Raw genomic sequence first — 14038 nt, 5'->3', positions numbered from 1 at the left:
ATAAACTCACCTTTGTTTCTAGAGTTTGGGTATTGATGAAAGATCAGCAGAAAGTAGGTCTGCATGGCAGGTGTTCAGGAGACCGCTGCTTCTACTAGATGTAATTAACAGTAATGGAACTTTGCTCTTTTAAGACTACCTGGAAACTCCTAATTCCCAGATTGAAATGTTACCAGTGGCTTCCCATTCTCCTCTTAGACTCTAGAACCAGCCAGACCTCAGAGAACATCAAGGGAGTTTGAGCTTTGTTCATGAAATGTGGTTCTCCTTGAAGACAGGAGGTTCCAGATATAGAGATCTTGATTTTGCTGCCCAAATCATGTTTGTTTCCTTAAATTATCCTAACTTTCACCCCCAGGTGAGAAGGAGGAGGGTTGGAGCAGAGGCCCCTAGATGGGGTGGAAAGTGACATCATTATCCACAAACCAAGAAGTACAGGGACTCCAGTCCTGGAGCATGACAGAAGACATCATGGCAGTGGTCCCTAAATTTGGGGGGGATGTCAAAACCATTCAGGGAAGGCAGTGAAAACACACAGGCCTAGGCCCCGTCCTGTTTCAGTAGCTCACCAAAGTGTGAGAACCACTGTGTTGTTAGTACCAGGGCACTTGGTCAAAGTACAGACAGTTCTGGATTTTCTGATCTTTGTGTTCAGAGAAGAATGCATGTTGGAGGACAAGGTAGATTTTATCATTAAATTGATAAGGAAGCTTTCAGGATAATCACAGTACAGTGCGGTATGGTTTAGAGAATTAAGTTGACAGGAAGCAAGCCATGCTGCAGCACTTCAACACTGGTACTGAATTCGGAGTGATACATAATAGAGCCTTGATCCTTAAGTGACCTTGGAAAATCTTTTGTGGTCTTTATAATTACAGGTTTGCTGATTTTTTTAAGGGTGAGGGATAGGTCTTACTTGTCTCTTCTTCAAATTCTATACTTCTCTGATGATTTTTCTGCCTCCACCCTTGTGGTCAACAGTGACAGATCTTTTTGTTAAGTGGTGTGTTTGGGCTAGTTTAAGTGGACCGTAAGATGTGTAAAGGGAGGTCACAGGAGGTAAAGATGAATCTCAGGACCTCAAATGACAGGCCTTGGTGATTGCAAGTTCTGAGCAGGTAAGTAACATATTTGTGGCTATATGCTTAGGAAGATGAAGTTCTTTACCAACGATCACCCTCTCTTTCTCTCTCACATTTCGTGCACAGCCCAGCTCCTGAAAGAACTGATCATACTTCCTTTCTGTATTTCCTCAACTCCTGTTCAGACCTCATACTCCCCATTCCTCCTAATTGCCAGACTCCTAATCCATTTCTTTGTTGACTTTGACCTTGTCAAGCTTGCCCATGCTTCTTTGGCCTCTCCTTCTCCTCTGTCTGCCCCTCATCCCCTCACATGTTGCCGGGGCTCCCAGCCCTCAGTCCTTGGCCAGCTTCACCTGACAAGCCCTCCCTGAGCAGTGGTCCTCCTGCCTTTTCAGCCATTCTCCTCAGTTCCCATTTGACACAGCAGTTTCATGGTGAGCGTTTGGTGTGCTAAACCAACCCTGTCCTTATCTCCCCTTCTATCCTCATTTTCCCTTTGCCTCATTTACCATCTGTTTCTGAAGCTAGTTTCCTCTTGTTTTGTAAACCTCAGTCCTTCCTGGTACAAGAGAGGCTCTAAATTAACGCATAAACACTGGTGACCTCTGAATCCATGCCTACGGCCCAGTCTCATGCTAGGGTTGTACTGTCCACTATGATAGCCTCTAGTCCCATGTGGCTACCAAAAATGTAAATTCACTAAAATGAAATAAAATTCAGCTCTTTGGGTGTAGTAGCCAGATTTCAAGTGCTCAATAGCTACACGGCTACTAGCTACCGTACTGGATAGCACCAATCTCTAGAACGTTTCCTTCATCACAGAAAGTTCTCTTGGATAGCAGTGGCCTAGAACCTAGAGACCATATCCCAACTGCTTTATACTTTCATTTGAGTATGTCCCATATGCATCTCAAATTCAGCATGTGCAGAATAGACCTTATGATCTTTTCCCCATAGTTCCTTTTCCTTTCACAAGCTCTGTGCTCCCATTTCTCCAGGCACCCAAATCAGAAGTCTCAGCGTCAGCTCTCAACTGCTCCCTCCCCTTCCTCCTTGTTTTCAAATGTCAGGTCTTCTGACCTTGTCAAAAGGCCACTTGTCAGGTCTGTCTGGGCTGCCTCTTTGGCGTCTCTCTCTTCTCTTTCCCTCCAGCCATTCCTCTCCTCTGAGCTCTGGCCCCTGTTGTCTCTCATATGGACTGTGTCTGGATGTGAGGGCGATCTGGCTGCGACATCTGTCACCCCATTGATCGCCAGGGTTGATTCGGCTGATCTGGCTGGCTAGGCGGGTGTCCCCTTCCCCCCTCACCGCTCCATGTGCGTCCCTCCCGAAGCTGCGCACTCGGTCGAAGAGGACGACCTTCCCCGCTAGAGGAGGACCGTTCCTCAGTCAAGGGTATATGAGTAGCTGCGCTCCCCTGCTAGAACCTCCAAACAAGCTCTCATCTGGACTATGTCTGTGGCATCCTAGCTGGCCTCTCTACTCAGTGCAGGACTTTGTCCACTGTCTACACTGGGTCCCCAGTGACTTTCAAATAAGTGTCATTGTCCTGCTCCCATCCTTTAATAAACTAGGAATTCTCTGCCTACATAAGCCATCTAAACCCATCAGGAGGCCTTCAGGGCTGTGACCTGCCACCACCTGTCCCTGGGTACCAGCCTGCAGAGCTCGCTGTCATGCCCTGATCACATGGTGCCACACCTCCACATCTCTGCTTTTACTCTGCCCCACATGGACCCCTGCTGCTTCTCACCGGACACATCTTCCTTTGTCCAGACCTAGGTCAAGCCTTGCTCCCTCTCTGTAGCCTTTCTGGCCTGCACCTGGGAGAGAACTGAACTCACCTACTCTTTCCCCTTCCTGAGCCCAGCTGTTCAGCTGACTAACATTGCCTTCTCTGTTCATAGGCCTGCTTCCCCCTAATGTGCACGTTTAAAAGACTGGGGTGCAGTCTTCACTGGTACTGCCACTCAGTAGATGTATGAGAAAAGCAGACAAGGAGAAAGAGGCCCACCTAAGCAGCCACTGCAGGCACAGCTTAAGAGAAGGCAAGGGCTAATGCAGTATGTTGAAGATAGACCTGGAACAGTGCGTGTGAATCTAAGACGTGGTCCAGCTGTAGTCTGCAGACTTTCACAAATCAACAGAAACAGGCTGATTCAAAGTCGATGCCAGGGTTTGATTCTAAAGACTTAGGAGAATNGAGATCATGACCTAAGCGAAAGTCGGATGCTTAACCGACTAAGCCACCCAGGCGCCCCAGTTTCCTTATTTATTTTGAGAGAGAGAGAGTGAACCTATGCACATGAGAGTGAGGGAGAGAGAGAATCCCAAGCAGGCTCCGTGCTGTGAGCACAGCGCCTGACTCGGGGCTCCATCTCACGAACTGTGAGATCATGACCTGAGTCAAAATCACGAGTCAGATGCTTAACCAACTAAGCCACCCAAGTGCCCCTATCCATTTGATTTTATATAAATCAAGTTTAAAGTGCCTGTGAAATATCCACATGATGAGAAATGGAGTCAATGCCTGGGGCGTAGGTAAAAATGAGAGCAGTACACTTGACACCAAACCAGTTTTCTTCTCTTTAGCCAAAATAGGAAGCTTTGCATAGCACCATGTGGATAGCGAGAAAGGAAAGTACCAGACAGCCTGGGGCTGGAGCACAGTGGTGATGGGATACTCCAGCAGTCGAGCAGAAAGGGAGAGCTGGGGCGACGCAGCCTCACACATGCAGGGCTGTGGCAAAGTCCTCGCAGGAGGGACATTTAATGCTGTGTGTAGCTGCAAGATATGTTAAGACGGAGGAAAGGCTGTTGGTCTCAGGGTTAGAAGACGAGCTGAGGTTTTGGAAGGAAACTGTGGAGAAGGGCAGAGACCTGAGCCGGCTTGGAGGTGAGAGGGCAGAGGCCCTGAACATCAGTGGCATGTTAGGAGGCTGGGGCAGAAGGTGGAGGGGGCTGAGGAGAGTTGTTTGGGATGCCTGAGACCTGAGTGTTTGCCGGCCATGGAAAAGCACGTGTTTGAGGGGGAGCTGAAGAAAGGAAGAGAGGGGATAGTGGGAGGAGGACCACAGGTGCGGGAGGCCGGGGGATTCATAGCACAAGTGGTGGCATTTACAGTCTTTCACATCTAAGCAGAGGAAGAAAGGGGAAATTTTCTGAGCAGTAGTGCCACAGAGGAGAGGAGACCAGGAACCCCAGAGCAGGTGGCCCCCGTCTTGTCTGAAAAGTGGTTGGTGATGCCATCAACTAAGGAGGATGTTGAAGACTGAGAAAAGGTAGAGGTTTGGACTGTTTCCATGAGGCTCCGAGAAATGAGGATAAAAGGCTGGAGTGGCAGCTGAGGCCAGGACTAGCTGACCAGTCAGCCTTGTGTGGGCCTTACTCTTATGAATACTGGCAGCCTAGGAGGGGTGCAGGTGGTGGTGGAGGCCACCCAGGTTGGGAATTGGGCAGCAGTGTGGCCTCCATGCCAGCCCCACGATGCTCGGGAGGAGGTTGGAGGCCCTGGGGGCACTGAGAGAGAAGAGGCAACAGATGCAAGTGACCACACAGCGCTCCGTGGGACGGGTCAGGAGAGAAGGTGCTGAAGGACGGGGTGAGGGCAGATTAAGGAAGGGGGAGTTCAAGATGTGGATGATGAAGATTTTTGTTTTTTTTTTTTTTAAAGAAAACCCTCAAGCACCCAAGGAAGAGAATAGTGAAGCCCACATCCTTGTCCACAGATTGAGTAGTTTAAGGCTGAGCATGTGTCAGGGATGTGGTGTGAAACCCTCACCAGCGGCCAATGACCGGGATAAAGGATGCATCTGCTAAATGTTGAATGATGACCATGATGCGTAGGTTTTTGGTACTATCTCCCTGGCAAGGAAGGGGGGATGGCTTTGGAGCAGGTGATAGGAATAACAACACAGGGGTGGCAAAGCTGCATACGGGTCTTGTGAACTCCAGAGGGAACTTGGTAAACATGGCAAGGGCAAGGGGGTGGGGCAGCCTGCAGCAGTGGGAATGTAGAGAAATGACCAAATCCATGCTTTCTGGTTTCTTCAGCAGGTAGAGAAAGAATATTCATCCTTGGAAACGATATTGAGCGACTCAGTTTCACACAGGAGGCTAGTTTTAACCTACTTTGGGGGAAGCAGAGTTTGGTTGAAGGGTATTTTGTCTGGAACAGGAGGAACAAGCAGGGGCTAATGGGCCTGTGGGGAGGAGGAATGTGTTGTGCACCATGATAAGGGTGATGGAGACTTCGGGGCCAAGAGGATGTGTTACTTACTGTGTGTGTATGTGCACTGGGCACCTCTGAAGTCCTCAGGGTGAAACGGAAGAAACCGAATGGCTCTTCAGATCCCGAAGATAAAGATGAAGTAGCTTGTGCATTAATTCATACACAGTGCATCCTTTGTGTATTAGCTTCTTGGGGACAGTCAAAACCATCTCGTCAAGTGAGTGTTAAGAACTAAAACAGTGTCCTGTTTTATCTTTGGATAAACTTTGTTTTTGACACATCCATTTCGATAATCTTGTGTTAGACATACTTAGTCTTTCATTGAGGAATATAAGAACTGGAGTTTCTTTCTGATTAGGCCCCGTAATGCTCTTGTCCAGAGTTCCCCAGAATATTTGTTAATGATTTCAGTTGTTCCAGCAGTGCTTTTAGGCATCGCAGTCTTTGCAAACATAGAATATGTTACATACTATTATAGTTGTGGACTAATGTCTGTAAGTATGTCTTTACATTTTAAAATGNTCTTTGCGGGGGGGGGGGGTGGGCACCTGGGTGGCTCAGTCAGTTAAGCAACTGACTCTTGATTTTGGCTCAGGTCATGATCTCAAGGTTCCTGAGTTCTAGCCCTGCATTGGGTTCTGTGATCACAGTGCAGAGCCTGTTTTGGATCCTTTGTCTCCCTCTCTCTGCCTCTCCCCCATTCATCCTCACTCTCTCTCTCAAAACTAAATAAACGTTAAAAAATTTAAACATTTCTTTGGTGACATATAGGCTAATTGCCTTCACAGTTCCTGCAGGATAGAAGTATTTTTCTAAGTCCTGTTCTTTTTATAAAAATGTAATAGCACCCCAGTAAGTTAGTGATACCTGCTTTTGTGTAAAGGTGACTTCTGAAAAACGTACAGATTTATAGATGTGCTTACAAGGGCAAGCATCTGAGAATCTTCTTAGGGCCAGTCATTGTGCTAAGTGCTTCCCTTACACTATCTCATTTAGTTCTCACAGTGATGTCATGGACCCTGTAGTATAGCCATTCCCATTTTTTTAAATGGGCATCAGAAATGTTGAGAGTCACACAATGAGTGGTACAGTCAGGTGCAGTCGTGATCTTACCCATATCTCACAGTGTCATTGAGTAACACACTGCAAGACGAGTATTATTACTTAGACTTTTTCATAGATGAGGAAAGTGACGCACCTGTGAGCAGGAATGTTAGAAATGTAAAAACAACTGCTTAGACTTTATAGGGTTTTCCCTCACTGCTTGGAGTTCTTTAGCATTACATCATCAACTGTTCATCTGTGGATGAAAAATGTGTAATGTCCTTTAATTTTCATACAGCAAAGAATAAAAGCTAAAAGAGATTTTTAAATATTGGTAAAACAAATGAGAAATAGATATTTTAATGACTATATTAAATATAAGGGTTCTGTTGAACACTTTCTTCCACTTGCTGCTTCAGAAGTCACACAACAATTAAAGCCCAAAGTAAACTTTTTGAGCACACAGTCACTGCTCTTTAAATTCCCAACTGGCACAGTTGTAGCCATTGTGAAGTTTCTAGTTTTTTTCCAGCTGCAATTAGGCTTAAATATTAATTTCACTTAGGTTTTCAAAGAATTGTCATTACGTTAGAATGGTGGGGCTGTGGTCATTTGTGCATTTACTGGGGAACATTTATGTCTTCATTATGGTATGTTTCAAATCAATACATTGTTACTCTTTGTATAACAGAATTTAAAGTCAACCCTGGTTAAGTTTTTTAATGTATGAGCTGAAGTGGCTTTCCGGGAAAGATGAGTCAGTTTTTTGAGTGAATACTAATTCAGATACACACTAATTCAAGTGCACATGTCTGTGTGTCATGCATTACGCTCTCCTGTCAGCACACAGTTCTTTGGCAGTTTGCCTTTTGAGCATGTCATTATCTACTAACGACAGTTATGTCCTCAAAAGGCTGGAGAGAGAGGAATTGAAAAAAAAGGCAGAGGAGGAAAGACTTCACCTAGAAGAGGAAGCTCGTAAGCAGGAAGAGGAAAAGAAACGGCAGGAGGAGGAGGAAAAAAGAAAGGCAGAAGAGGAGGCCAAGAGGAAGGCCAAGGAGGAGCTGTTGTTAAAAGAAGAACAAGAAAAGGAAAAACAAGAAAAAGAAAAGCAAGAAAAAGCCATGATTGAAAAGCAGGTACGGTATAAGTCTTCATATGGACTCTTCTTAAGAGCCTTAGTTAATATATGGTAAAATTAGTTAAATTTGAATGACTTGTAATGTTTACTTGAAGTTTTTTCTTAAACTAACTGGGCTGGTTATTGAATATGAGTTACTTTGAGCAATAAAAGCGAAGTTTGTAATGTTTGCTCTATGTCAGTTCACATTCCCCGGATGGCAGACCCTGGGATGAGATTTTGGGTGCCAGTAGTTTATTTGGGAGAAGATCCCAGGAAGCTGATAGGAGAGTGAGAGGAAAGCCAGTACAAGTGCACCGACGAGTGGCTTACTGTGGACCACTGGGAGTTAGTCCCTTTGGGACTCTCTGAGAAACTGTGGAATATGCCTTAGAATTGTCTCTCTGAGGGGTGAGGAAACTGGATTATTTATCTGCCAACTTCTGTCTCTCATGGTTGAAGGTCATTCCTTGGGGAATTAACTTTCTGAAACTCCTGGCCATGTGCACATGGCCAGAGACTGCCCTCAGACACAGAAAGACCTTGACAGGCAGTATAGGAACTTCTGCAGGTAATTTGCATGGTGGACCCAGGGTATATGAGTGAAGCCCAGCCGTGTCTATTATATCATAGAGCAGGCTGTGTAAATCCACACTGAATATTGGAACAACATCTACTCTGATATAGATGATAAGGTAGAAGAACATATGCATATCCCAAGGAATCCCACTACAGTATTTTCTCAGAAGGTTTACCTATTTCTGTCAGAAGGAAGCAGCAGAAGCAAAGGCTCAGGAGGCAGCTAAACAGATGCGTCTAGAAAGAGAACAGATCATGCTGCAGATTGAGCAGGAGCGACTGGAGAGGAAGAAGGTAAGGGCTAAGGATCAGGAGGAGTTAAGGTGAGGCAGGAACAGGAAATCAATCCAGTTCTGTTCTGCAGTTGTTGGGTAGAGTGATTTTAGAATTGTCTAATGAGGTCAAGTTTATTGATAGTGCTGTTCAAATCTTCTCTATCTTTGTTGGTTTTCTATCATCTTGTTCTCTTAATAACTGAGAGAAGAGTGTTAAAAAGCTCTCTCTGTGATTATGGATTTATCCATTTCTCCTTCCAGTTCAATCAACTTTTATTTTAAATGTTTTGAAGCTCTACTGTTAGGTGAATGCATATTTCAGATTATTAAATTCTCCTGTTAAATTGAGCCCTTTATCATTAATAGATCTTTATCTCCATTAATAATTTTCCTAAAGTCCACTTTGTCAGATTTTTTTCACTTTGTCAGATTTTTTTCACTTTGTCAGCCTTTTTATGATCACTGCATGGTAAATATTTTTCCATCCTTTTACTTTGAACCTATGTGTATCCTTATAAGTATGTCTCTTATAAACAGCATATAGTTAGGACTTGTTATTTCACTCCAGTTTGATAGTCTTTGTCTTTTCATTGAGGTGCTTTTGCCCATTTACATTTAATGTAATTAGGGATAAAGTTGGGTTTAAGGAGGTTGATTATGAAGCTCCATTCCCATGGTGTCCTAGATCCAGCCTAAGCTTTGTACTGAATTAGGCATGGGAGCTAGGAGACCAGTTTCTGGCCTCCCCTCCTGACTGCACCTCAGCCTCACTTTCTCTAGGGTGGCCCTCTATCTAGAATGGCAGGTGGTGGAGCGCCTGGGTGGGCTCAGTTGGTTGAGTGTCCTACCTCGGCTCAGGTCATGATCTCACAGTTCATGGGTTAGAGCCCCGTGTTGGGCTCTGTGCTTACAGCTAGCTCAGAGCCTGGAGCCTGTTTCAGATTCTGTACCTCCCTCTCTCTTGGACCCTCCCCTGCTNGTGGTGATTTGTAATTTTTAGGTAATCTAAGGAGAGGAAGGGAAAAGATTAGGTATATAAACTGAATGTTGATTCCAGATACTAGTTTACTTTTCAAGCATTTGACCTTGTTCATAGGGCAGAGGTGTATATCTGCAAAACCAATGGAAAACCTTTCTGTACTCATTATCCTCTGCTGACATGTCTCTCTTAGGAGTTTTCTGAGACATGTAAAATTGCATATAGACCCAGCTGCTTTTATGTTTATTTGGTATTGAAGTCCTCTTACCTGGTTCTTTTTGGTTTTCAGAGAATAGATGAAATCATGAAGAGAACAAGGAAGACTGATGTGTCTCCAGAAGTGAAGGTAGGTGTTCACAGCACCATTTTGATAATTTATGGACTGAAGAGAAAAGAATGGCACAGTATGTTCAGTGGAATTGTAGGTCTTGGAGAGGAATAGCCAGAAAAAACTGAACTCTTCTTGCTTTGTTCCTGGCTGGACTAAGGAGGCTATAGGTACTTGGATGGAAAGAGGGGTGCTCACTGTGGCAGCACATATACTGGATAGAAAGAGGAGTCTAAGAGAGGAGTTTCAGAGACAGGGTAGTAATAAAAAATTTGCTCTGAGAAGTGGGGGTGTAGATGCAGAAGGAGACACAGTAGTCCATGAATAAAAAAGAAAATGGTGGCATATTGATAAGGGAAACACAGCTGATTTGTAATAAGCTCAGAAGATTCAAAACCATGGAATAGGCAGATGGTTCAGCTAAGTTCCAAATATCCTTTGATGCTTTTCTTTTTTAAATTAAAAACTTTTTTAAATGTTTTATTTATTTCTGAGAGAGAGACAGCGTGAGCACGGGAGGGTCAGAGAGAGAGGGAGACACAGAATCTGAAACGGACTCCAGGCTCTGAGCTGGCTGGCAGCACAGAGCCTGACGCAGGACTCGAACCCACGAACCACGAGACCATGACCTGAGCCGAAGTCAGACGCGCCTGGCCCCCTTTGATGCTTTTCAAAAGCACTTGTTTTTCTATGTAAAGTCATCCTTCCCTCTGTTTGTTTTCAGAAAGAAGACCCAAAAGTAGAGCTTCAGTTGCCTGTGTGTGTGGAAAATAAGACAAAACCAGTTGTCCCGAACAAAATAGGTGAGTGTGAGGATTGGTCTTTGGGTTCTTCCTTTCAGCAGGTGAGGGCTCAAAGCACTTCCTGCAGGGATGAGCACCCATGAGTCTTAAGAGCATTATTCCTGTAAGGGCTTGTGTAGTTTTCCTCTTGGGGGAGTCCCCATCTCCAGTACAGGTCTGTCAGGTCCATTCAGAAAGCTCTGGGGTCCTCGGTAATTCTAATAGTCCCAGCACAGGAAGCCAGCCACCTGCTGTCCCATGCTCCTTTCCAGGGAGCTTAACAGCTGATCAGGTTCTATTCAGAACCAACTTTGCTATTCTACAGTGGTTTCTCCTGTCTTCCAGACTTCTGGCTGGTCCAGCTCTTCTCTTTCGTGTATACTTAAAACTCCTTAGATGTGAGGGGCGCCTGGGTGGCTCCGTTGGTTGACTGACCAATTCTTGATTCAGGCTCAAGTCATGATCCAGTGTTGTGGGATCAAGCCCCACATCATGCTCTGTACTGAGTGTGGAGCTTGCTTGGGATTCATTCTCTCTGTGTGTCTCTCTGTCTCTCTTTCTCTCTGTCTGTTTCTCAAAGAAAACCCCTCCTTTAGATGTGAGTATATCATGGCAGCCAAAGTCAGAAAGACCTGTCCATCTCAAAGGCATTCTACATTTCTTCTTTGCCTTGATGCTCAAGAAAATGCTACACAGAGCCTGGGGACCTGCACAGTATATGACACCAAGCCTCCTGGGTGGGTCACGAGCCCTGCACGGACACCGACGATGTCATTTGTCTTCTTTTCTCTGTGTGAAGCTGTTGACATGGGGTTCTTTTTGCAAGAGGATGTTGCACTGTTGACAAAGCAGAGGATTAAATGAGTTGCCTCAATATATATTTCTCCTGTTATTTCATTGTTCTGGTATTTTATGATTAACAGAATGACTTTGTGTTCTCAATCAGAAATAAATGGGCTGAACACCTGCCAGGAAGTTAATGGTGTGGGGCGTACTGCCCCAGAAACTTTTCCTCGAGACATTTTCTCTAATGGGCTTAAACCAGTTGGAGGACTTGTTCATCTGGACACCCTTGATGGGAAATCGAACAGTCTGGATGACTCAACTGAAGAAGTTCAGTCTATGGATGTGAGGTAAGCTGATTTATTTTGCCTGTGAACCTCATCTCTTCTCCAAACAACTCCACTGCCTCTGTTGATTTTTTTTTCATCTTTTACAAACCTAAATCACCTAAAGTAGGTTTGATTACCATTTAGGAAAGCTGTCAGTGGTATATTAGTGTCGTGGGTCAGGTTCTTTAGAAGTAGAGCCTGAGACAGGTATTCTGAGGCACGGAATTTATCGGGAAAGAGCTCTCACGAGCAAGTGGAGGGTGGGATGGAGGATGGGGCAGGGGAAAATCACTAAGCAAGGACTCTGTTTCAGCTGATCCTATGGGAGCTCTGGAGGATGAATTTCTGCCAGAGAGTGATCTGATTCAGGGAGGCAGCCTTCGGGCCACTCTACCATCAGCAGTTGAGTGTGGTCACCCAAGGTGGGAACTGCAGATATAACTTCTGCGGTCATAGGATTCCTGTCAGCCAGAGGCTGCTATCCAGAGAAAGTGTGGCAGCTATGGGCTATTAGCAGCCGGCTGTCTGGGCAGCTGGCAGATGGATGCGCCTACACATAAAGGGGACCTGAGTGGGGCATCACCAGGACTCACTGTGTCTGGTGTCTTATGTTTAAGTAGACTTGTCACTGGAGACTTGATAAAATATCTAATCTGCTTTCAGATACTAAAATCTTAAGGAATTCACCTGGCAAATTGATCCCAGACAAAAGGTGAATTCAGTTAGCATATGGTTGGGGCAGAGACACTGAAACAGAGAGCCTTGGGCAGGGCAGTTGGAGTGGGGGCAGCTGTCTGAGTCAGGAGGCAATGACAGTGTTTGGAAAGTTCTGTCAGAGCTCCAGGTGGCCAGAGCTTAACCTTCTCTCCTTGGCTGTGGATTCTCAGCTTTATCTGTGGGAGTGGGGTCTAGGGAGGAGAGTCTTTCCTAGGGCACAGTGATTGTAAATGTCCCAACTTGTGCACTGTGGCCTTGAGCCAGTTATGTGAAAACCCAGGGTCCAGCACCCCATCACCAGTAGAGCAAATTCTATGGAGACAACCCTGGTCTCCATCGCTGTCTATCTCCTCACGCCCTAGGATGAAACAGCAGAGGCATCGTAAACATGAACACAGCATCTCTCCCCCGACCCCATGTTGAGCCTATCTCTACTTACTCATTGTGTCTCTGTGTGGGGGGAAGGGGATAAGACACAGCATCAGCCAGGGTTCAAAAAGTGAAGGGGCTCAGAGTATATTCCACATTCTCCTGTGGCCACCCCTGCATTTAGAGACAGGTGACTCCTGGAGGTTGCATCCAAGCTTGTAGCATTTTCTCCTCCTCACCATCTGACCAGCTGTTTAAGCCCAGGGAATGGAGGTGAGGCAAAGTGGAAACAGGGTGGGTGCTTCTGCTAACGGGGCAGTTTGTCCAGGCTCCAGCCACCACACATGGTGTTAGATCTTCTACTGCCTCTTCACACTCAGCTGAGTGTGAGGGAAATGGATTTTCTCAGTTTTTTCAGTTCAACTGGGTTTTGTAGATTCTTCTCTCAGATCTTATCAAGGAAGAAAAGAACAGATGAACTTGGCAGCAACCTTACTCTGGTTATTAAGAAAGACTCCCAGTGTCAGGACCTCACATCCCGACCCACCTCATCTGAGCTGGGCCTTTGGTTGACACGGCTATGAAACTCCTTCTTCCATCTCTAGATTGAAGACAGACAGAGCCACACACACTGGATAGGAGCTAGATAAGTCAGGGTGGAGTGAGGCCTCACTTTAGAGAGGAAGCACGGGAGAGACTTGCTCTGCAGGTGATTGGGTGGATGGCAGGGTCCTTGTTAACAATGGCCCCCACCTAAACTGAACATTTACTACAGGCTGCAGGGACTTCCTCAGTATGATCACGCCATGCTCACAGGAGCCCTGGTAGGGAGAAATGATTGTTCATCTCGTACAGCAGAAGAAACTGTGGCTGCCGAAGAGAAAAAACAGCTCGACCAAGGTGGCACTGCTTAAAGAGAAGCAGCACCCAGAAGCCTCGGTGCTGATTAGGGCCCTTCCTCGGCTCAGTTTTAACTTCTAGCATTTGCTTTCTGTTTGGGTTTCCCATTTTGAAGGTTTTGGAAGTGGTTGACTTCTCTGCAGTAGAGTGCTGGTGCCTGTAATTTTTATTTTCTTTCTTCCTGTAGGCAGTGTGAACTTGGCCTTCACAGTCCTGCCCAGTCCACTTCCCTTGTTTTCCCTTGGTGGGGAGGTGGGGCGAGGGGGCTTCTCTCTCTNTTTCTCACCAGCCTTGGCTCTAAATCGATCTTCTCTCGAAAAGTAGTATAACAGAATATATAAAGAGAATTAATTGTCACATTTTTCTTTGCCTTCCTCCTTTACTGTCCCTCCCTTCCCCCCATCTCAGTCCTGTTTCAAAAGAAGAGCTTATCTCCATCCCAGAATTTTCACCTGTAAGTGAAATGATTCCTGGGATGTCTCTGGACCAAAATGGAACTGGTAACGCCCGAGCACTT

The 14038-nt window shown here is 45.6% G+C and overlaps 1 protein-coding gene across 1 annotated transcript in view; it reads left to right on the top strand.

The window, feature by feature from the left end:
• The window catches only part of MAP7D2 (MAP7 domain containing 2), a 105004-nt gene that overhangs the window by 87145 nt on the left and 3821 nt on the right, over positions 1–14038 (top strand). The window contains exons 12-17 of the mRNA XM_077770528.1: positions 7274–7499; positions 8249–8353; positions 9603–9659; positions 10366–10444; positions 11370–11556; positions 13930–14037. Coding sequence (XP_077626654.1) covers positions 7274–7499; positions 8249–8353; positions 9603–9659; positions 10366–10444; positions 11370–11556; positions 13930–14037 — 762 coding nt within the window. The remainder of the gene's footprint in view (positions 1–7273; positions 7500–8248; positions 8354–9602; positions 9660–10365; positions 10445–11369; positions 11557–13929; position 14038) is intronic.

This window comes from Crocuta crocuta, unplaced genomic scaffold, assembly GCF_008692635.1.
Source record: "Crocuta crocuta isolate KB4526 unplaced genomic scaffold, BGI_CrCroc_1.0 scaffold312, whole genome shotgun sequence".
NCBI classification, from domain to species: Eukaryota; Metazoa; Chordata; class Mammalia; order Carnivora; family Hyaenidae; genus Crocuta; species Crocuta crocuta.
This window is presented reverse-complemented; position numbering and strand designations above follow the sequence as displayed.